The 24,448-nt window shown below is 40.1% G+C and overlaps 2 protein-coding genes across 6 annotated transcripts; one reads left to right on the top strand and one right to left on the bottom strand.

Moving 5' to 3' along the window:
• Positions 1-33: 33 nt before the first annotated feature.
• Positions 34-11,679, bottom strand: zdhhc2 (zDHHC palmitoyltransferase 2). Of its 5 annotated transcripts, XM_086023675.1 has the most exons (15): positions 11,537-11,673; positions 11,343-11,472; positions 9,775-9,801; positions 9,334-9,428; positions 7,887-8,007; positions 7,065-7,134; positions 6,894-6,926; positions 5,462-5,582; positions 5,307-5,345; positions 5,019-5,151; positions 4,566-4,692; positions 3,087-3,179; positions 1,877-1,989; positions 1,728-1,793; positions 34-1,647 (listed from the first exon to the last, which is right to left on the bottom strand). In XM_086023675.1, the coding sequence occupies exons 2-14, from the start codon at positions 11,467-11,469 to the stop codon at positions 1,753-1,755; spliced, it is 1,140 nt and encodes a 379-aa protein (XP_085879801.1). In that variant the 5' UTR covers positions 11,470-11,472; positions 11,537-11,673; the 3' UTR covers positions 34-1,647; positions 1,728-1,752. The 5 variants fall into 5 exon arrangements, with proteins under 5 accessions (XP_085879801.1, XP_085879800.1, XP_085879804.1 ...); XM_086023674.1 differs by having other exon boundaries at positions 11,343-11,679; XM_086023678.1 differs by lacking the exon at positions 11,343-11,472 and having other exon boundaries at positions 11,537-11,659.
• Positions 11,680-17,097: 5,418 nt separating this feature from the next.
• eif4ebp3l (eukaryotic translation initiation factor 4E binding protein 3, like) lies at positions 17,098-22,156 on the top strand. The gene is made up of 3 exons (XM_086023961.1): positions 17,098-17,516; positions 19,718-19,894; positions 21,567-22,156. Exons 1-3 carry the CDS (start codon positions 17,390-17,392, stop codon positions 21,593-21,595), a joined length of 333 nt encoding a protein of 110 aa, XP_085880087.1. The 5' UTR covers positions 17,098-17,389; the 3' UTR covers positions 21,596-22,156.
• Positions 22,157-24,448: the final 2,292 nt, after the last annotated feature.

A 24,448-nucleotide genomic window follows, 5' to 3' on the forward strand; every position in this document is an offset into this window, starting at 1 on the left:
CCTTAGAAGGTGAGCCACAGAATGGAAAAAAGATGACAAATAAGCACTTCTTTTTTTAATTGTTGTAAAGATCACAAAAAAAGGATCACGTCCACACTGCATTTAGACTCACACAGACAGAAGAATAGAAAAATATAGCATGACTGTTCAAATTTTACAGGATCGTTAAGTTGGAGAGCGAACATACACATGCATCTTAATAGATGTCAAAACAACAAAAATGTTCATTTCAGTACTTCCATTTCAAAATGTGAAACTCATACTCACAAAATGCACTCTAACCTATCCATCCACTGAACGTGATTTGACGTCAAAATGGTTTAATGCATTTCCAACTGTTCAGTAATTTTTGTACAACTTGCTCTTCTGTAACTCTTCTCTTCACTCTTCTTCTTCTCAACTCTTCTGTAATATTTCTTGAATGTGAATTTGAATTTGAGCTTTAATCAGAAAATGTAAATATAAACCATTAAATATTTCACTTTTCGTGTAGGGGATCTACAGTGTGTGGTTATGAGTTTCACATGTACAAACGAACTATTTTATGTTTTTTTTTTTATGACCCAACTTTATTGAAACGCACCATATAGTGGGAAGCAACCAATCAAAAAAGTCACAACACTGAACAGTTGTTCTCGAATGCAGCTTACTATGAAAACATTGCTACCAGCCCTCCATTTACAGTCAAACAATTTCGGCAGACTGTCGACTCATTTTCATCCTGGGCAAAATTGTGATGATGGTTTCCCTCAGAGAGCCGTTATATTCTAACATACACAATTGCCCCTGCATTTTAATTTTAAAAAAACCAAACTTGAAAGTCATGGAAAATCATGACAAACACATATAAATACACAGTAACTCTTCAATTTATGGTAAGGGATTTGGTGAAAGAAAATGCATAGTATCTAAAAAGTGAATACAACTTTCAATTTTGGTGCATATTCTCTGCAAGAATGAAAATAGCAAAACCATTTAGCAAGAAATAGGAAGTAGACACTTGATTTTCTTTAGTCGGCCACAAAAACTGATGTGGTGGGTCGAATCTGGCCCCTCGGCCTCGAGTTTGACAACTTCAACCTAGACCTACAGGTGGAATGGGGTAATACAGGCACATCCTTGCCCATATTACAACAAATCTGAATAGCCCTTATTTTTTGACTCTCATTACTATTTACTACGTCATGTTGTTGTTTCTAAGCATCCCGTGGTACACTTACACCACAAAGATACTTTTGTTTTTATATCCTGAGATGAATGCATGCAAAGGTTGTCGCTCCTGCCACCGCCACCAAATGAACACAATTACCTACTTTTGATGTACAAACATTTGTCAAGCTTACAAATGCATACTGTAAATAAAAACTGTACCTTAGGCATATGCCACTCAGTGAAAAACAACACAAGATAAACAACTACACAGCCCTCCCACATCTATGTGCTTTTTCACACATATCAAAAGGACATCGAGATCATTGGAATGCAAATTGGGAATTATCACACATTACTATGAAAGTCCGCAACCTTCCAGAGGCAGCGGGGTATGCTGCCGACATTGGAGTTCACACTCCATGTTTAGACGTCAGGGAAATACACCAGTGATGTCACCATCACGACACACCCAACTGCAAAGGGAGCGGCACTCACCTATTCAATAAGATAAAAATATGAGTGACTTTCGTTTTCTATTGGATATGTCGATAATGTCTTTATGTATGTAAACTTACGACTTTCAATAGGAGATTTGGGTCCCTATGCCTCATTTTCTGTGATTATCAGCGGGTTATTAGTGCCTAAACAAATACAAAGCCGAGTAAGTATCATCATGGTATTGTGAGAAAAATATGATCACCTGAAACAGTACAATATACTGTACCATTCTTGTCATCTGCCGCAATGTCACTTTCAGCCCAAGATGCGGTACTGCTGAGCAGTCGACTTTGACTCTTCTTCGTCGGCTTGAAGGGGAAGTGCCGACCGTCTGTTTTACTGGAGGAGGTATAAATATACACGACAAGCATCACAATAATCCACTTTAAAAAAGAACCTCATTTGATTTTCTCTTGAAATACAGTACTTAACTGTAATCACAATTGAGTGATGTTCCCTCACATTAAATTTTTTGTAAATTGTACAAGGCCTGACATATTGCCGGTTGATGCGAATCAACAATTCATTAAAACAACAGGTCACATGTGTAGGTTCAAAATCTCTGATTAGTCACCGAAGTTTCACGATCATTAAATACTGATATATGAATAATGTGCAAAAATGATTGTCTTTTTACTTGGATGTAAAATCTTATTTTAATATCAATATGAAGATTTCCAAAGTGTTTGGAGTAGTAACTGCTTGTGCGCAACCATCTTATGACGTATAAAAGTCAGAATTTGTTTCGTTTTATTTCTTTCCTGACGTTCAAGTTTTGTTGAACATTCTGACTATGAGATGGCTGCTAGCAACAGCTATCTCAGCTAGTGACTACGACTATGTTTACATGCAGTCAATAACCTTTTTAAAACACAAATATTGGCAGTATTCAGGTTTTTATAGGCCATGTAAATAAGCAAAAACTTGAATATGTCCTCATAAGACCCTTGGGTTACCCAACCCGAGTAGTTTGTCAAAGTTGGTAGACGGAAACGCTAACGGAAGCCTCTTTAAAATGATAGTCGGGCCGCCCTATCGGTGATTACTATTTGGTCCGGCCGGACAAAATGGCGGATAAACGGACGGCGGATGGGTACCCCGGCTGTAGTTAGATTTTAAGTTTTTAGTAAAATGCCCAGCTCTGGTAAACGCGTTATTCAGAACGCTTCAGAAATCGGAATTTTGACCTTAGCCCGTATATTGACTGCATGTAAACATAGTCTATGATGGCAAGGGCACCAGGTTCTTTTTTTGTTTCAGAAAAGTTAGAATGTCAAATGAGTTGGGAGAGAAATGAGAAATTTCACAAACTTGGTGGATGCAGATGTGACCTGATCTTCATCTTCCAATCACTTTATGGTCATCTTCATGAATCAGTGTCTTGCAGACTAAAATAGCTTTGCCTTATTTGTCATTCTCCAATATTTTGAACGTACCTCTTTGGTGCAGGGTTGCAGCTGGTCGGCGAAGAGGGTTGCTCAGGGTCAACATTCACCAGGCATGTTGGGAATGAGCAACCATCCCCTAAACTGTAGAATTGAGAAGGGAAGCACAAACAACAATCATTCTATGTGGACAGTATTGAAAAGTGTTGGGTCATGAAGTCTTTTTGTCTAATCTAGAGGTGGAGGTGGAGCACTGTCAAATGCAGTATTCTATGGTCAAAAGCCATAGGATAAAAATGTCTCTTAAGACGAGTTTTGAAAATGGACGGATGGGGCCTTGCCTAACATTTAAAGGAAGGTCATCCTAAAGGGAAGGACTGGCAATGGAAAAGGCGCGATCCCCTCTGAGCCTCCGCTTAGTCCTCGGTACCTCCAATAGCGTCTGGTCCGCTGACCTGAGGCACCAGCCTTAACATGACATCTAAAATGTACAGGGAGCCAGTGCAGGAATCGAAGTGATGTGCTTACGAGCGTCAGTTAGGAGGCGAGCAGCAGCAATTTGGACCAACTGGCTGATAAAATAAAGTGCCTTACAGTACCGTAAGGTATCTGCGATGTAACGAAGGCATGGATGACTGTTTCTAAGTGCTGTTGAGAAAGGAGAGCTAGCTGTTGAAGATGAAAAAGCTGGATTTAAAAACAGCACCAATTTGCCAGTATAATTTAAAATCACTGTCCAATTTGAAACCTAAGTTCGAGACTGTTGGCTTTAGAGAAGACGCCAGGGGGCCCATGTCAACAGGGTGGGATGTACAAGGGCCAGTGGGACCAAACACCGTAACTTCTCTTTTCTTTTCATTGAAATTCCAGAAATTCGGTGCCTTCCAGGCCTTGATTTCCTTCAGACATGACAAAAGTGGCCTTAAGCAGGAAGCGTCCTTTACAGTAGACGTAACTGCCATCCGCATAGCAGTGGAAGGAGTTTGTGTTGTTTTTTTGTACATGTTTTCCTAAAATGCAACGTAGGGGCAGGAAATGCAGTGGAAAAACTGGGGCCCCAAAATAGAACCCTGTGGAACGACAGAGTGACAGAGCGGGACTCAGAGCAACCAAGGCTAACACAAAAGGTCCTGCCAGCCAAATAGGCTCTAAATCACTCCAGAGCACTACTACTAATGACCACCTGGTTCTTTAAACGGGCCAACAGCATACTGTGGTCCACCGTATCAAACACTGCAGTCAGATGCAACAAGACACACATTGTCTCCAGTGTCATTTGCCAGGAGGATATCATTAAAAACTCATGACAAGGCTGACTCTGCTATGCAGCAAACCTGACCGGAAAACCGCCATGACATTATGTTGAGGGACAGAGTCAAAAGGGGAGCCGGATGGCTAATCTGGCGAACCACATACAGTACTCGGCTTCAAAGCAATTGAGGAGAATATAAGGGGCCTGGATCTATACTGTACATCCGTTCATTAACCAAGCAACTGTGGCCCAAGACGTATCGTACCAAATGACCTTACCTGGAGAAAATTGGAAAAGGCCAGTATTTGGCTTCATCACCAAACACTTGACGGAAGTTCTTACTGGAGCCCAGACTGAATCCGTTCTTGTCCGTGCCATGACGAAACACTGGCGCACGAACGGCCTCTGGAAAGAAGGTTTTATATGCACTAGGAACGGAGTTGTATATAACAGAGGGAAAAACATGACATGAGCAATGAAGGGCCCAGACTGACTGTAATGTCTTACACTTCTGAGCCTTTTGTTTGTCTGTAACTCCCTAGATCATCCACCTGCTCCATCCAAACACACACACACACATGCACACGCACACACACCCTCACACAAGCCTGTCTAATAACCGTCGAGGCTCCCGGAACAACTGCACTGATGAGGGTGTTGATGCTGAGACGGCGCAAACAGATTGAGAGCCGATTTTTCACATCCACATTGAGGAAGCAGACAATACCTACCAAGGGTGGATCTATTCTTGAAGACGAGCCAGCAGTGATAGATGAAAAGCGAAGCGAGGCTGACTGAGAACATGGAGGCAGAGAAGAAGAGGAAGAGAATGTGGAACTTGGCCTGAGTGTCTGGAAAGCCATTCTGTGGGGGGGGGGGGGGGGGGGGGGGAATACAAACGCACAAATGCATCACAACGGAGCGGCTGCGAACCTCTGCTCAACTTAACTTTCTTATCTGCTCTAGTTATGAGGTGTGAGAGCTACGAAACGTTTCTATGGAATGGCTAAAATGGTTACCAGGTATTCTTTCAGACGGAAATGGGCTTTACCCCCAGCCTTGTGGAAAAATGTACAGTACATGCTTGTTATCACCACGCCATCCAACAACAACTGTTTTGTTTTTTTTCTACTTGGGTTTCTATGAAATTTCATGAAGATACGCACATACGTACCATCCAAAACTTAATGAAGTATTGAAGGTCTGTTGCCGTTATAAAAAGGCAGTAAAGCAGGGAATATGCCAAAAAGAGCATGAAGGACTTGTAGTTGGAGAATCCCACACAATTGTTCACCCTGAGAGAATGAAACAAAAGAGTAGTTACAAGAAGAACATTATTTTCTTCTGCATTTCACGCCGCAAGTCATTCTCGCAAATTCCTTCAATGGACAAAACGTGAAAAAAAACATGGATTCAAGACTCATTCTTCGGTTCTTCCAATTTTTAATAGTTCGAACACAGCATAATTGTTAGTCTTTAATGCTTGGAACCAAGGAAGGAAAACAAATTTTCAAATTTTATGAGGACTGCAACCAATGATTATTTAAATAATCCATTAATCTGTCAATTGTTTTTGTGAGTGATCAATCTACTCATACAAACAAAAACATGTTTAATTTCCATTCCTTTAATCCAAATGTGGACATTATTTCAAATGGACAGTGCCGAAAATGCGCAGACAAATCATTTATGGTTCAGTAACTGGACTGGCATGTAACATGACAGAAAATAGGCAAACATGTTGATCACAAGTAAAAGCAGATGTTTGCAAATGTTTTATTTTGATTCAACACTCATCGATACCATTAGTCAACAGGAAATTTGAATCAGAGATGGCTTCATGTGTCCCTCAATATATTTGCCGCGAATTTAAATAAAGGCTTTACATCACGTAAAGGCGTTTGTTCGTGAGATATTTTCATTTTTGGTTTTAAAGTTTGACCGAGAAAAGCTTGCGCAATACGGATTTTACCACGCATTGTAATTTATAGATAGCTATGACGTTTCCCCCTCAAAAAATTCACCTCTTGCCGAACCAAACCCTTAATTCATAAATATGACCACATATGTATGTTGTTATTATTATTATTATTTAAACCCAGTGTGCTAGAGAAAAAAGAAGGGCAGGTTTGGAATCAGCATAAAAAAAAAAAAAAATCATCTTGAAAGTTGACTTGCATCTTTGATTAAAAAACTTTCGTAAAAATGTTACCAGTGTAATCAGTCTGCTTTCATACAGAGCGACAGAAATCACAAGAAATAATTACTGTTGACAGGCTGAAATTTAGGGGGTTGACCAATTTTAAATCAAACAAGATTTCTAAACAATGAATTGATTATCCCAAATAAGTCATTTGATTATCAATGTGCTCTAAACTTTATGATTTCGACTGTCCTGAAAACGATGAATGTTGCCACAATACACTATGTTTTTCCAGAAATGTCATCGGCATTTGTGTATGTTATATCAACAACATTTCTTAATTAAAAAAAAAAAAAAAAAAAAAAGCTTTCTTTTGTACTTTTGTCAAATGAACATGTTTTTGAATTCCTCGATACCATCGTAGTTTAGCTGTTTCAATCACGGACGTGCCCCGTCTACATACCAGGGACAGTGGTGATCCATCTTTAGGATACATCTGAAACACAGCAAGGTCAGACACCAGCGTTATTGGACCTTATCCTGACAGTCAGTACATCATGATTTCTTTTTGTTTTCCAGCACACGAGGAGAGAGAGAGAGAGAGAGAGAGAGAGAGAGAGACAGACAGACATACTTATCACAAACGGAACAATGGTGACATCGATCAGGCTTCAGCAGCTGGCATCGTTCACAGAAACGGATTGCTGAGGAAACACAGACGATTTAATCAAACCATCATCAGCAGTTCCCTGCAATCGCTTGACCGGTTCATTCATTAAATGAATGCATATAAATTTGTCTCAATATTGCTGATTCTTAGTGGATCGATTTTCTTAGTCTGCGAATGTCTGACTTCCTGTTCCTGTCCGCTCTCTGCGCAGGGCCGCAATGCTGACAACCCCAAGTTTTCGTTTCAGTCAAATGGCTGACATAGAGTTTGATCGTTTTTCTTTGCGTGGCCAATATGGGCCAGATATGATTGAGCCCATGGAACCCTGCCAAGCAACAAGTGTCAAGGCTAGCAAGTGCTGTGATCAGGAAACATTATTCTGAGCAACAACTAAGCCTTCTGAATGCTTCAATACTAGATCGAAAACTGTTTTTGTGATCTTAGCAATATATGTTGCCACTTCACAGTATGTGGTTGGTGACCACCAGTTGTTTATTTTTTTCCCGTATCGCAACCTTCTTAAAATAATGGCCAAATTCATATTTTGACAAAAAAAAAAAGCCCTTAAACATCTCATGATGCTGGCCACCTCTGCTAAAATCAGCTGCATCCCTTAGTTCAACAGATCATTCAATTATATCCCTGAAATCAAATTATGAATAGATATAATATAATCCGTATTTAGTTCAGTTTTTCCTGTTTTCTGAAAAAAAATAAATGGAAAATGACTTTGGCCATTAATTTAGGAAGTTGAAGATGTGATCAACCACGCTGCACTTGACCCACCTCCGGAGTTGGTGCGTGTGTAGATGGGCAGCTCCTTAGATATTCTCCTCAGGATCTCCTGCTGCGACTCACCCCGGTCTTCACGCTCCAGCAGCTCCTTGTCCGAGTAGGACAGGCAGAACTTTGTAGAACAGGACGCAAAGGAAATACAAAAACAAAGCTGTCTTGACAGTGCTTGCTGATTTCTCCCCATACATTTGTCAATGCTAGCGCAAACATTTTGTAGCCTAGCATGTTAAAGGAATGCAGGAACATGGTCAAGCACACAGCTGAAGCCCTGAAGTTAATATTCTTTTTTATCACAGGAATTCTCCATTTTCTTTTGTGTATAATTCTTCTGTATTGGATGTATAAAGAAACGATTCATGCTGATGGGAACAAACAGTTCCCAAGCTTGAGCTTTAATCAGTGGTTCTCAAACCCTTTGCACCAAATACCACCTCAAAAATCACATGGCTCATCATCTGTACCACCACCATTAGGGCTGCTCGATTATGAAAAAAATATTCATCACGATTATTTATTAGTTGGTTTTTTTTTTGGTATAAAACAAGAAAATGTTCAAACTTAAAAAATATAGTGACAAATACATTTCTTTGAAACACTAAGTTTTTTTTGGAACAAACAAAATTTATAAAATTTGTTATTATACCATTTTTTAAAAAGGTGCAAATGTATAAATTCAAGTACAATTTCCTTGTGTAAACAAATATAGAGCGTTACATTTACATTTATATTAATAATCGTTTTTTTAACGATTATGCCAATTTTGTAATCGTGGAGTGTAATAATCGTAAATGTAATTGAGTTTCGATCAATTGCACAGCCCTAACCACCATGACCAACATTCAAACACAGTAGTGTAGTAGGCCTAAGTGATGATCAAAACAAGGCAAATGTTTTAATGTTGTAAGCCACTGCTACATGATTCCATCTCAGCATTGTCACTGCACTTAAAGAATGATTTAAAAAAACTGTAATATTAAAAATTGAATAATGATTTAATTAAAATGTGTTTCACATTAAATAAAAATTGTACCTAAATGAATGTTTGAAATAAACCATTGTCAAAAAAAAAAGTTCAGTACAACTGAATCGTAGCACCCGTACAACACTTTGACAATCACTGATCTATATTACAATCCACAAATTGGAAATGAAGTAATCTCATAAAGAAATATTAATTGTGAATTAAGTGCATTTTGCCTTGTTTCTGTAAATGCCCTCTGCGATGTTTGTGTGTTGTCACTGCCTGCATACAGAGCTGAATCAAAGTGGTTAAATTAAAAGCGCAGCATCAGAGTGCAGCCCTTTGGCACTTGTGCAGGAAGTAGACTTAGTCCAAAACGCAGCACTTCATCACACGGTGAGGCCGCCGTCTACTTTTGCACTTTCCACCATGCCTCAGCTCATGGTGTCAATAAAGCTGCATTGTGGGCTCACTCACCTCCCTCAGAGGGTTCATGGGCTTGGTGAAGATGGTTTGCCAGTAGGCCCAAATAAACATGATGAAGATGACGTGGTACACCAGTAAATAGACAACTGAAAATAGAAACAAATACAAGTGGTGGTTATCTGTCAACATAATAGTTGCATAAATAAAAGAAATTATCTTCCTAAAGCAGCATCTTCCAAAGTCATTACAATTACTGAGGTGTCTTCCAAAGCTGTAAAAACATCACCAAGATGGAATAGTCTTCCACATGCACCACTTTAGGGAGGCGATAAAAAGTATGTCAGGACATACAGATGAGAAAGACTGCTCGAAATGTTTTGATAAGAGCTGCATCCACACAGACTCCAAGACTGCAGGATTCAACTCAACATCTGACGCTAAGAGGTTAAATAATTCATCTTAATTTTTCAACATATTTCATGAAACACTTACCCTTTTCCCATGTGTCTTCAATTGACACTGCAAAAGGAAAGAAGCAAATACATGTAAGGATGTTCCGATATGGAGGTTTCATTTGAGATCAGCTGAGCTAAATGCTTTATGCTTCTGGTTTGTGATGTGGGGAAATTTGTTGACGTTGAAACCGAATTCACAGTACAGCATTCATAATCATCCATCATCAGCGATTACTAGACCGTCAAATAAATCCGCGTAGACTAGATCATAGGAATGTTTGGTGACTCATATGCTTACATACCTGTACAAAGTGCAGAGCTAAAGAACTGCATTATTCTGAGAGGTATTTCTAGTATTTAGTTTTATACGATGCATACAAAATATTAGTGCAAAATTAGTCCAAACTCGATGCCTAAATTTTACAGGTGTAAAAAACACCGTTTTGAATCGGAAAATCAGTTTTGATTTAATCGGATCGTTACAAGAGTCATCTTGGATGAGAGATGTACAACAGCTATAAATCAGTACAAATCATTTTGATGTTGCTGATTTGTTTGTTGCTTCTTTCAATCGAATTACCTTTAATTTGGGTTATGGAAAGCGGATGGTGTTACATCATCGATCGTCATCGTGTCCATTTTCAACAATCGCTACATCTTGTAAATAGATGGTCTGAGTGTTGAGAGGCAGATGTTGGCTGCTTTAAAAAAAAAGTGGGTCAACCGCAGATTGCTTGAGGTGAATTATATAAACCCGACAATGGGATTAACTGAGCTGCTGAACGAGAGTGTCAGCTGACACTAGTTCCACACAACTGTCGCTGTGTCTGTCTGCGGAGCACATGCTAGCCACCGTCCCGACCTCTCGTTCTCAATCTGTCACAGCTTCGCCAGTTATTCCACTGGATGAAAAAAAAAACAAAAAAAAACTTTTTGCTGGACCGCTGTACCCCGTGTATAAATAATCCCACTCTGCGCTCTTCAAACTCAAGAAATTCATGCCGGGACACTCACTCACCTAGTCTGGGTCAGGGTTTGAGAGTACGTGTTTACTGTGCTTTACCCCCCCTCAGTTGTACACTTTTTAAAGGGAGATTTGATGTTCACTTGCCATTATTACGCAGCTCAACTCTGTGTCCAGCATTCAGGGATTCTGTGTCTGTCCGCACCCGAACAATTAATGTTCAGAAGGGAGGAAGGGTACAAACAAGACAGGCCTCACTCCATTCTTGCCAATACGTACATAACACTGTACTTGTTGGCTTTCAGGTGATTAAGAGTGGCATGAACATGACAGTAACTGTTTAGAGGGAAGTAGTGACGTCTATGAATATATCTCGATAACAAACTAAAAAGAAGCTTGTAAACAATGGCAACATGTCAAAAGGATGTATGCATTTCAAAATGGTGACTGGACTGTCAAGTCCATGTGAGTCTTTGACCATGCACCTCAGACAGCCACAATATTTATGCACAATATCAGCATGGACGCGTTTCGAAAACTCCTCCGGTAATCTCAAATCAGACACACGTCTCAGTCTCGCAACGCACTCTCCCACGCCCACATGCACACGCAGTGGCCAAACCATTCGTCTTAATTCTTACCCAAACAAAGCTGCACAACGAAGGCGTAGTACGACCAAGCCACTATGAGTGCGATGAAGAGGACCGGGATCCAGTAGAAAACTCTCTTGCAGCTCCGTTTGACATTACGTGAACCTGACGGTGCCATAGTCTACGAGCGGATCATATCCAATGTGGGAATTCTCGTGAGCGTGTATGCGCGCGCGTTTACTCGCCTGTGTGCACGCGCGTCTCGGTGTCTTCCTGAGGACTGTCAACGCATCGTCTCCTCAGATGTCATCAGCCTCATCAATCCCAGAATCCCCCCCACCATGTGATGCCGCAGCATGCTCGGGCTCAGACGCTACACACTACAAGACACTAGGAGCTCCGCCTCCAGCAGTCAATAGCCCCCACCCCCTTGCGGGTTGCCATGACGGCCGCAGGATGCTGCAAGGCTGGCAACCTTTTTCACCTGAACCAAATGGGTTCAGTGAGTTCATGCTCGAGTGTTGAAAAGACTGAGACAGCAAAGAATTAGACACGCACATCTCCTGAGTCATTGACACGTGACTTCGTAGGCATTTGATAAACGGGGTTACACTAAAAACGGTAAAGGCTACACGTTTGTCTAGTACCTGTGTAAAACGTATTTACGAGAAAATCGGCGCTGCCACCATGAGGTTGAAATATGTGGTACGGGGCTTCTATTATGTTGACTGCAGAGACGGTGGTTTAGTTATACTGCAAGGTTTTCCGTAGCCTTTATTGAGCCATGCAGGCCACATATTTCACATGAGGAAAATCAAACAATGAATTCTGGGCCTGCTTAGTTGTAGTCAACGCTCTCATTTTACAGGTGCACAGAATTGGTGATGTAGGCAAATTCCCAACTTTTGAGGTATTAACACACCGTAATGCTAGGACATTACAGCCCCTTTCACATTGCACCCGCATGACTTCTTTTTTCTTCTGGTTCATTGTTCTTTGTGAAAGCTACTCACACATTTTTCATCTTCTGCTGTACTTTCAGAAGTGTATGAGAGCGAATGCCATAATCCAGGATCAGTGTATGCCAACCTTCATTAAAAAAATCTCACAGAACTCCACCAAAACAAAAATGTCATGAAAAGCACATGCTATACATGATACGGAGACTCAATGCATTCACAAACTTACGTATACAGCATGAAATCCGGGGCCTCCTGCCGGTGGGACATGCCCGGAACACCTCAGCAGGGAGGCGTCCAGGAGGCATCCTAATCAGATGCCCGAGCCACCTCATCTGGCTCCTCTCAACGTGGAGGAGCGGCAGCTCGACTCTGAGTCCCTCCCGGGTGGCCGAACTTCTCACCCTATCTCTAAGGGAGAGCCCGGACACCCTGTGGAGGAAACCCATTTAGGCCGCTTGCATCCGGGATCTTGTTTTTTCGGTCACGACCCACAGCTTGTGACCATAGGTGAGGGTAGGAACATAGATCGACCGGTAAATCGAGAGCTTCGCCTTTCGGCCCCACAACATCCAGAGCCATTAGGAACTCCGGGCAGATATCATCCATCCCCAGGGCCTTGCCACGGAGGAGCTTTATAACCACCCCAGTTACTTCAAACCCAGAGATAGAAGAGCCCAGCTCGGAGTCTCCAATTATACGATTATTACACTCCACGATTACAAAATTGGCATAATCTTAAAAAACGATTATTAATATGCATTTATATCCAACGCACGTTTGTTTGCACACAAGGAAATCATACTTGAATTTATACATTTGCACCTTTTATTTTATACATTTTGTTTGGAACTTAAACAATTGTAGTGTTTCAAAGAAATGTATTTGTCTTCATATTTTTTACATTTAAACATTTTCTTGTTTTGTACCAAAAAAATAAATGATCGTTTGAATAATTGTGATTTCAATTATTACCAAATATAATCATACTCTGGTTCATTTTAAAATGGAAGGCAATCCAAAAAATGCCTTTACACGACAATGTTCTATGCAACCTCACGTTTATAAACACGGCATTCTGATTAATATTGCGTTTGTGCAATATGAGTTAAGCATTAAAATCCACCCATTATTGTCCATGTCAGCGGGCGGCCATTTTGTCACTTGCTGTTGACTGAAAATGACATCGCAGTTGCACAGGGCTCAGGTATCAACCAATCATGACTCAGCTTCAGAAAACAGGTGAGTTGTGATTGTTCGTTACCTGAGCCCTGAGCAACTGTGATGTCATTTTCAGTCGACAGAAAGTGGCAAAATGGTCGCCCCCTGAGATGGCTAAAAACGGGTTGATTTTGCTGCTTAACTCACTCACTTGCGCAAACCCAATGTTCATCCGAATAGTGTGTTTGGACTAGTAAAGGCGCGTAGAACATATTTGTGTAAACAATATTTTTGGGTTGATTTCCTTCTTAATGCAGGGATGGGCGACTTACATGCTGGAGGGGGCCACAATTTTTCATCAGTGCTACATAGCACCGCACACTTCCTAACCAGATGTATGACAAAAAAAACTATTTAAAAAAATACAAAAATGAATATATTTCATTTTTCATAATACATTTATCAACGCAAGCATAAACCAACAATAAATTGTTTGAAGCAAATAACTAAATAACCACATGCTGTGATTTTGTTTCCCCGGTGCAAATGGCTCTAGCATCAAAATGTATCATTCAAGGATGGCATACACCTAAACAAGATCAACATTAATTGGAAGAACTCATTTTGTTGATTTTGTCACTCAAAATGATCGTGGTACTATGTTTATCTTGTATATCATTCTAAATCCACAATTTTTTTTAGACCTATTCATGTTGAAGTATACGGGGCAGTGTCAGACTCAGTGTAAGTGTAAGCACAACTCAGTGCTGTAGCCTACATAAACAGAGCCAGTACACAGCTGCGGCATTACCGGTGCGTGTTTGTTTCCGACGCCCCAAAATAATCTGAATTTGTTCATGAAAATGAGCGGGGCTGGGAGTCATAAAGGGTCACCCTGCGAGCTAGGAATGTGCTTCTATGACAACGCTACGTTAGAAAACTTTTAACTGATTATCACCTATATTTATGTGTTCAAGTGTAGGCATGTGATAATAATTCTCTGAAAATATTAGAACGAAATATTTTTTCGTTACTTCACGTCATAAGGTTGCTTGTCCGTAGTGCCTCATACAGTGGCAATTTTCCGTCACTTATTGAACAAAAACATGTCAGATTGTCACCAAAATGTATGTGGACATGTATAAAAATATGATAATCATAGTATGAAAATATTACAAAGAAAATCACAGTATTTTGGAACATAGTCACGTCGGAAGTGTTGCTTCATGAATATACATATTGCAGGTGTCTGGCCACAACCTTGCACCCCCAAATTAGTAACTTTTCATCGTGAAAGAGAGCAAGCCATTTTCAACACTTTAGATTGGTCAGTAATGTGTAAATATAACACTCACGCCTGTGGACTGACCAATGGTAAAGGTTTTTGAAAAAATATGAAATTCACCAAAATGTGACTGCGACTGGCTGGCGACCAGTTCGGGGTGTAGTCTGCCTTCGCCCATTGACGGCTGGGATAGGCTCCAGCAACTACCCGCGACCCTATATAGGATAAGCGGTTTGGAAGATGACATGACATGACCAAAATGTGACTTGTGAGCTGGTCATTGCCTAACCGTCACCACAATGAAAGTAGTTGAAAGCAATTATTTGATGCCACTTCCGTTTTCATGTTACGTGGCTTTTTCTAAAAGTCCACTCCAAAATTGTCTTGACCAGAATCTGTTCTCTTCCACTTTCCTTGTTTACCGTCAACAGTGGACGTGTTTCTTGTGTTTTGGCAAGTGCCCGCCCCAACGGGGCGTGTTGTCAAAGAAAACGATCTAGTCCATATTTAAGCGTCCCACGTGGTGCCAGTCCATCCTCGTCGGTAACAGCCAATCGGCGTCACGAACGTAATCATTACGTCACACGCGGGCGACATGAGGAGACACGCCGCTAAACAAAGAAAAAATCTAACAAAAACAACTGACACACACACACACGCACAGCGTGGTGATCGGTGGAATCAAAACAATATGTCAGTGCGTCTGTGGGACCGCATGGTACACAACACTGTTTTATTTTTTCCTAACATGGGCTGCATGACATGAGTGTAGCCCCTGTGCGTGACGTGATACCGGTTAAATCCGTTCTCGACTGGCTGAGTTGGACCGACTGGTACCGCGTGGGTCGTTTAAATATGCAGACGAGAACTCGGTGACGGTTAGGCGATGTCCAGTTCTGCTTATGAGGTTTTGGCACAATGCTAAAGATATGCATATTAGGTTTTGAAATTTGAAATACCATAGATAAACAATCAATTTTACTAATCAACAACTGTTGATATTAATTGTATACTATTCATCCTGTTGATAAAAAAAAATAGATGTACACATATTTTGAAATACGTTATTGGAATATTTCATTTTCATTATCTAACTTTCTCCCTTTCAATGTGACTCAGTTGGACGGGAGGGCGGTGCACTATAGCGCCCCCTATTGATGAACCGCAACTGTTTATTGGAGTATGACAAATGGAAGAGTTAAGTGTGCTGTAATATTTTGACTGATGGTACAATGTTCAGTTGCTGCATGAATCAATTGCACCTTGTAGTTTGGTTTTCTTTGAAATGTGTCGAAAGAATCTGTGCAATGATATTAACATCAATACTACTCATATGTTATTTAAATTCTTTAAAATGAGGAAAAAAACGGTTTTTTCCCCTCTGCTGTCCCACGCTGTTGATGAATGACTTCAATAGCAAATACAACAGGTTTTAAATGAGCCTTTTTGGTACGATTTTGTTGATATGTCTTCCTTGTACGAGGAAGACACATTTTTAATTGTAATAATTGTGCACTGATGTTGTGTCTTCCAACATACATATGACCCTGTTATCAAAACTAGAGCGAGAGAAAAAAGTGTGCTCCATAGAAAAAAAGAGACATCAGGATAATAGTTCTGACCGTGGGTTGACATAAAAGTCATCTCTCTTGTTTTTTTGTTTTAAGCCGTATTTCACTCAAACCAATGCAATTCAGTATGCATATCATCAGGAAAAAAAATGTAACTTCCTCTTTTTATTATATTGCTAAATTTGTTCTTGACCAGTTCACATAGCTCGCATGTAGCAAAAATTGTCATAGCTTTTATTTGCAACCCCCTTACTTGCAACCCTGTTATTGTATTGTAATTACAGTAAATGAAATTAATAATACAATAAAAATTGACTAACTTTATTTAATTGTAAATGAATTATTCAGCAATATTTTTTAATACTGTTTTCCGGTACCCCGGTAAAGGCTTGTGCCAAACACAACAACAAAAGATATGAGATGACGAATAAAACATAATATGTGTACCGTTGATGGCTTAGCTTGACAAATCAAATCTTGGTGATTTTTACTACCATTTTTTCATGACAAAATATCGCATGTAATCGACAGTAAAAAATATTTCTGTACTCAAGTACATTCCAGACTGTAGGCCTATATCTGACTGTACTTCAGTACAGTAGTTGAATCAGCACTTATACTTTTGCCAGTCTGTTTTTGTTGTTGTTGTTGATTTTACACCTACTTTACAAATGCAGAGTGTTTTGCATTATCTGTGACCCTGGTACTAGTTTTTTTGTGGAATCCTGCCGAATGTATAGGGTGCGCTTGTTTACTGTCAACCGTGGACATGTTTCTTTTTTCGCAAGTGCCCGCCCCAACGGGGCGTGTCGTCAACAAAAACGATCGCGTCCTTCCTTGCTTGGCTGCACGTGCCACAGCACAAAAACATCACGAGCGAGCGACAGCTTCAAATACAGCATATGGTCGGAGCTGGCAGCTGTTTCTGCAAACGGACACGACGCGATCCGAGCCCAACCTCTCAATCTCTGAGCTCGGTTACAAACTTAAAAAGTGGAAGCGCTCATTCACCGTGAAGCTCTCGAAAACCTGCAGCGTTTACGCGAAGACTGCCAGTGAGCATTGTGAATTTTGAGGGCTTTTCAAACGAACTCCGTTGGCTGCTCCAACCCAAAAGCGAACATGTCAACTAATCAAGTGAAGAGCTGCCCCATTCCCACCAGGGTTCTCACACTGAAAGACTGGTCTCAACTTCCCGACTGCTACAGCCAGACGCCCGGAGGGACTCTCTTTTCCACTACGCCCGGTGGTAAGAAATGTTGGAAGGCACATTTATGTTTCAAATGTGACACATTGTCCTTAAGGTTACGTTATTGGAAATTACGTATCGAAAATGCATCAACGTGATGGAATGTACACAAAAGTTATTTAAAAACACGTACACACATGGAGAAGTTATCGCGAGATGTTGCAAGTAATCACGTTGCGTCTTCTCAATGTTTGATTTATAGCGCACGTGTTTCTAACTATACGGTTTTGCATAGCCTGAGTATAAGGAAAGATATGTGGAATCAATGCATACATGACATTTGATGTAGCACACTGTATATAGTTTCGCAACGTCCGTTTTGAGTTGGCATAGCTTCAAAATGAATAAAAACAATTTAAAGACTGACTTAGATAATAAACGCTTACGCCTCACTGACGGATTGCCAAACAAAAACAATTGTACTGTGTCAAACACAACAAATGATGTGTTATCAAATGGTGCACACAGAAGCCAATCGTTTCTGCTGTTGTGAACATGATTTTACGGAGTACCGCCCAGTCCCGAGGTTTCAACAGGGTGTTTAGATCCCGCTGCCAGTGGAGTGATTGGTTGCAAAGAGGCCGGAGGCTGGCCTTTCTCTGCGCTACATTGCAGCAACACAGAACATTTTGTTCACGGGATGAGGTGTACTGTGAGCATCTAATGATAAGAAATAATAACAACAAATAACATCTGTAACAGATTGAAATTAAGTCACACTCGGTTACACAAGACAGAATTCTCGAGCCCTGATACCGTAATCATTATATCGTTTGCATACAGAAACTGCTGTAGTCGAGTGCTTCCTAGATTACAGTCTGCCTTTTTTGTCACCCCACTTATCACCCCTCCCTGTTCCTCTTCCCTTTTGTCCTGGACACACTGCTCAGAGTGCAGTCATTGCGTAACATGTTTTTACGCCCAAGTGGACAGGCTCATCAGAAGTATAGAACTGGTCAAACTCCGAAAGGAACACGAGCAGCAGATGACTACTAGTGTCTCATGTAAAAGAACACAGTGGTTTTATGGCTGAGCTTGTTAGAAGTTGGCCCAAGTCCAACTCTTGACAGACTGTAAACATTGGGAATATAATCACTGATTTATGACGTTTGAGACTTTGAGAAAATACATGCATGATGAAGTTTTCTTCTTCGAAATCGAAATGCTTCATCTGAGGCAAAGACTGATTTATGTGGCTTTAATCTCCAAGAGAGTTTTCAAAAGGGAATGTTATGTACTCTCATTTCCTAGAAGTCTTTGGCGGGACACCCTTAACCCCTCCCCTCTGCACTCTCCCACTGCCATGCACGTACACACGCTTGTGCTTCAATAACACTGGTTGTTTCCAGGAGAGAGTTTGGATCCGTTTGAGTTTATAGAATCCCAGAATGGCCAGTTTGAATAGAATAATGAAATACAAATGTTTTCTCATTGCTGCAAACCCCCCCCCCCCCCCCCCAACAAAAAAAACAGTATATTAACTCCAAACCTTTGAATGCAGTATCCTTCATGGAAAGTAATATCACATGATTGTTGATTTTAAAGAAAAAAGAGGGAGAGGGAGCGAAAGAACAGATTTGCTTGAAAATAAATGTATAAATAACGTCATTCCATCCATTTTCGATGCCGTTTGTCCTCATTAGGGTTGCAGTTGAGTGAGTGGAGAAAATTCCAGCTGACTTTGACTGGTCGCCAGTGCACATACACAGTGGATATGAAAGTGCACACAACTGATTAAATGCCAGGTTTTGTGATATTAAAAAAATTAAACCACATTAATAATTTCAAAAGTATTCGCACCAAACATGTGACCTATAACCTCTACTACTTGATTATTTTTACATTCCCTCTCAAAGCTTTCTTTTCACCATCGAGTTATACAGGTTATGGGTCACATTAGTGGTGGAAAAAGTTTTATAATTTATATTTGTCTAATTCTGTCACCACTAAAACCCGGCATTTGAACAGGTGTGTGCGTGTAGTTTTTATATCCACTGTATACAAAGAACTGTTCACACATATGGAAAATGTCAAGTCTTTAATTAACCTAACATGCATGTTTTTGCAATGTGGGGCGGGAGTACGGGGAGAATGTGCAAACTGTATGCAAGATTCGACATTTGAACCAGGGTCCTCTCAATTGTAAGCAGACATAATAAACCATTAACCCGCGCTGCGCCGTGTTTCATCTCTCACCACAGGTACCCGCATCATCTATGACAGGAAGTTTCTCTTGGATTGTAGAAACTCCCCTATTGCACGCACGCCACCATGCTGTCTCCCCCAGATCCCGGGGGTGACGTGCCCTGCTACTCACCCTGTAAGCAAACTGCAGGACGTTAAAGAGGAGGTTGAAGAGGAAGAAAAGGACGTTGCAGGTAATTTTGGCACATCAAACTCTCTCTGCGGAGAAGAATATGATGAAATTGCAACGACTCTAGTTGTCTGTACATGGCATCTTTTCTGATTTTGGGGTGATATGGTAACATGATGTGACCATTTTGTAAATAAAGTGCCATTGAACTATGTTCACATAGAACAATGTGGTCCGGCATGGGATGTTGCACAGTGTCATTTTCTCCTTCCTGCAGCACAGTCATTGTGCCATGTTGAGTTCAGGGCAGGTATCGCAAAATTCACCTTTGTGTCACTTTAGCTGTCTCTTGAGCATAACCGGAAAACAAGTACCTTTTGGACTACTAGACAAGTGCCCCATTACTCCAAGGCAGTATCATAGCGCATTTCAGTGGTTGGCCCGTCAGCTGTCAGTCATCATTCCTTCATTGTTTCAGCCTAGTCCATCGTCATCGGCGACAGACAATCGGTGTTGAGAACGTACTTACTACGTCACACCTACGCACAAAACAACAGTAACAGACACGCACACATGCAGCATGGCGATTGGGGAAATTGCTGTCACTTGCTGTCAACTAAAAATGACAGCAAATCAGTTGCTCATGAGAAGTCTTTTAAAAAGGACGGACTAAGCAAGGACGGAGGTGGGCTTCAGTCCCTCGTCGTCCCTAACCGAGTCAAGTACAGACTGCCGCAACACTATGTATTTGCATTGCATAGCCATAGTCTGCCCTCTAGTGGTCCAACACATGTAATGCCATGGATTATGCCACAGGTGTCAGGACGTCATTTCACTGACTGACAGAAACACGCCCAGCCTGTATTGTGTGTGTAATCCAGACGACCCGGAAGTGGAAGTCTTTTGTTTCGTCCTAAGATAACCTTGCATTATTTTTGCAATAATTATTTTATTGCAAAATAATGCAATAAAAACTGAAAACCTATTGTTTTTTTTAGTTTGGCAATAAAATGCAATAGTATTGCGTTATAAAGCAATCTAAAATATTTTTGGGATTTCCCCTGGTCAGGTGACCGACCTGCGTGAAGTCGGCAGCTTAATGCTATCTTGGTGAAACAGTTGCAAACAATTAATAATAACAATAATAATACATTTTATTTTTATAGTGCTTTTCATATCACTCAAAGACGCTTCACAACAATAAGGGAATAAAATAAAACCTGCTGTTAAAACAACAACAGTTAAAACCAACAGAAGAAAAAAAATTCAATCCACTCATGATACTCCCAGCCGGTCATTGGGAAGGCATAGAAAATTATCCAGCTAATGATCTTTAAATAATGTTTATGAGTGCATGGACGATTTTTTAATTTTGTTTTTCTATTCCCCATTTTGCGTAATTTAAGGACGTAAGCACTTGAAAAGGACGAGGTCTGAGGACGATTTATTTTTATGAATAAGGACGGAGGGACGAGGATGGAAGGGTACCCAGGTCGAGGATGGACAGGCAAAAAAGGCCTCTTGTTTCTCTAGGGTTTGTAGAGTTTACCCTGTGATGGTCACACCCTCTCAAGTGTTTTTAATGTTGTCCTGTCAGTTATTTTGATAAGAGATGTAGTTGGTTTTGCTCACTGTGTCCGTTAAGGTGTGGTTCTCATTGAGGGGCTGGTCTATCTTATATACTCTTGTCTCTATTCTTTCTCTCTCTCTCTCTCTCTGTGTCTTCTTTTGAGCAGATGACAACCAGTTTGAGATGGACATCTGAGCTGCATTTTTACCTCCTGTGGAGACATCAATCAAAACACCACCGTGGTCAGTACTGACCGGAAAGCGTTGCCTATAAGCTTCTTTCATTTTTTTTTTATAACAAAAGGCTCTTCTGTGGAACCAAAAACAATGGAAGCTAGAAAAGGATTTCTTTTTTTTCTTTTTACTTTTTTTCCCCTAATGTGTTTTGCTTAGGCATGGCACTGGATGGGTTTCTTGCTTACTTGAGCGATTGCAGGATTTGAAAGAAAACAAATGATTTAACTTTTTATATCTTTTGTATATATTACAATGTAGTATTAAGATTGTTTTTTTAAGTTGGCAAAATCAAGATTACAATATAATTTCCATTTCATTGGATGTAAAGTCGGCGTTTTCACTGCAGACTTTTAATTTAATTTTTATTTTTGTTGTTAGTTTCCTCTACTATATAAGGCACTCTGCATTTGCCACCAAAGTGTCTGCTTTCTTTTAGGGGTCAAGGCCTACTGAAAATCTCCAATTTTTATGGAGGGAGGGATTAAATGTGAATAATTCCAAATAAAGGCTGTAAAAAATGTCTGGTTTTTGGTGTACTTTTGATACATGTCATGTTTTAGTTGTAGTAGCTGCGGTAATACTAAGTTTACATAGTCATTTTTGTTAATTTACATTTCATTTCCATATGGTTCCAGGCAATGACAGTGTGCTTTAAGAGTATATCACTTTTACCATTTTGCATGAATGAAAATTAACTTGTGCAATGGAAAATCTTGCAGCCATATAATCCTTCATGTACTTGAGCAAGTTAAAGTATTGCATAGCTGCAATATGTATGCAGATTGTTTTCTTCTTCACTGGTGGTGTTGACCTCTGACTCTCGAGACAGACAGACAGACAGACAGACAGGGTGAACTCACTAGAGGAGCAAAAAGCTGTCACTCACCAGCCACTACATAATTGAAGGATATCAATACTAGGGGTGTAACGGTACGCTAAATTACATTTCGGTATGGTTTCTTGGAAACTTCGGTTCGGTATGTTTTTGGTACAAAAAAGTTTTTTGTTTTTTTTAAAAATGTTTATTTTGAAAAGATGACAAGTAAATGGTACATTTTATTTTGAAAAATAAATAAATAAAAGCGAAATGGGTGACATTCTAAGAAATTACACCAGAATAAAAAATACACTAACAATAAAGATCTCTTAATTTTGTAAACTATTCAGACACTGAAATCTTGAAAAAATGAAAAAAAAAATACAATAACAGTAACAATTATTGCTAATGATTAAAACTCTTTTTATAACGAAATACAGTAACTTTAAAGTCTTTATGAAATTATTTACACTTTTTAGGGATTGAAATCTTTGAATGTTCAACAGCATATTGTAACGAATTGGGTTATCTGTGTTGTGGTCGGATTTGTGTTTTGCTGACTTGTGATGTTTCCGATGTTCATGAATGCATCGTACGGCTAGCGAGTGGAGCAGCGCAGCGGAGAACGAAGAACGGAGCTGTTGTACTTTGTTTTTGGCTAAAAATACTGCTTGCTTCCTCGTCTAAGAAACATTCAAAGTCAGATAATCGTTATTATGTTAGGCGTGTTACCTGCAACATAGCCGCCGATCTCAGGTAGCAATGTCGGCACACAACTTTGGGACTACACGGACCTTTCCCCATCGGCGATTTCAACAGGAAAGCGGTCCGAACCCAACATGCCATACCGAAACGTATTAATACACCCACGTGTACCGTTACACCCCTAATCAATACATGAACGGCATCAGAAATTATACAATCATAATAATGCTGAGGTATGACATAGGTATCAATTTAAAGAAATGCATATTTGCATTGGTGTAGCACTGTGCAACATGAGTATGAGAGGGGTTTCTAAATTGTATTTTATTTATTATGCGCAGTTGAAGGTGGGGAGAAATAAATACAATTTTGTTTTGGCTAATAAGAAGTCAAACGACAACTGCGTGTTGATGTTCCAGGCCTCCCAAACTGCATCAGCTGGTTGGGGGGCGAGGCACTGATCTGGAGATTAGGAGAGGGGCTGGTCTTAAGGAATGAGGGCAGCTGCAGCCTAAAGGACACACCAATTGGAAAGTGGTGGAAGAGTACGACACATTTATGCGTTTTAACCAGCACTTGTCTCAGAAATGTTGTATTACCCATCAATGATGTTGAGGGTTTTGTACAAAACGGTTTAATGGGGCGCTGTTCACATTTCATGACATGAGACCAAACCACTGTGCTTTAGAGCAGTGTTTTTCAAACATTTTGGAGTCAAGGCACATTTATTTCATTGAAAAAAATCCCGTGGCACTCCACCATCTGAAATTGTGAAAAAAAAAAAGCTTATTTTAACAATATAAGTGTTATATTGTTTATATAAGCATTTTTTAACGTTGAAGAATGACGTTATATTATAACGTCATGAATAGGAATTAAACACAAGGAAAAAAGTATTTTATAATGTTATAATGTGAAACATGGGCCTGTTTGGATAAACATGCGTCACTAATTCGCTTGCCTCTAGACAATTAGCGACCTGCTGCTGCTGCTACCTACTGGTATGCAGGAGTACTACAATGTACTATAGACATGATTACGCTGCCAGGCTCTAGACCGCACAGGCACACAAATTAGACAATTTCCCACGGCACACCTGACAATATCTCAGGGCACTGCCTTAAAGCGTAGACTAAGAGTGCACAGTAGGTAAGTCTGCTCAGATATTCTTTTGTCATGATCTTTCATCCATCACCCAAAACTCTTATGTATTGCTTTTTAAACACACACACTTTTTTGTTGAACTCGAATATACAGTATTTACCGATTTGCTGACGCAATGTGTGTATA

This window comes from Filicampus tigris, chromosome 2 (assembly GCF_054856515.1).
Source record: "Filicampus tigris isolate MCC_2025a chromosome 2, RoL_Ftig_1.0, whole genome shotgun sequence".
NCBI lineage: Eukaryota > Metazoa > Chordata > Actinopteri > Syngnathiformes > Syngnathidae > Filicampus > Filicampus tigris.

Excerpts from the sequence above, each read along its gene's own strand:
- zdhhc2 (XM_086023674.1), bottom strand. The coding sequence starts at position 11,469 with ATGGCACCGTCAGGTTCACGTAATGTCAAACGGAGCTGCAAGAGAGTT. Across the intron at positions 8,008-9,333 it reads CCATGAACCCTCTGAGGGAG|TTCTGCCTGTCCTACTCGGA; the intron begins GTGAGTGAGCCC and ends TGTTCTACAAAG. Across the intron at positions 5,152-5,306 it reads TCCGTCTGAAAGAATACCTG|AATGGCTTTCCAGACACTCA; the intron begins GTAACCATTTTA and ends CCCCCCCCACAG.
- eif4ebp3l (XM_086023961.1), top strand. The coding sequence starts at position 17,390 with ATGTCAACTAATCAAGTGAAGAGCTGCCCCATTCCCACCAGGGTTCTC. Across the intron at positions 17,517-19,717 it reads CTTTTCCACTACGCCCGGTG|GTACCCGCATCATCTATGAC; the intron begins GTAAGAAATGTT and ends CTCTCACCACAG. Across the intron at positions 19,895-21,566 it reads GGAAGAAAAGGACGTTGCAG|ATGACAACCAGTTTGAGATG; the intron begins GTAATTTTGGCA and ends TCTTTTGAGCAG.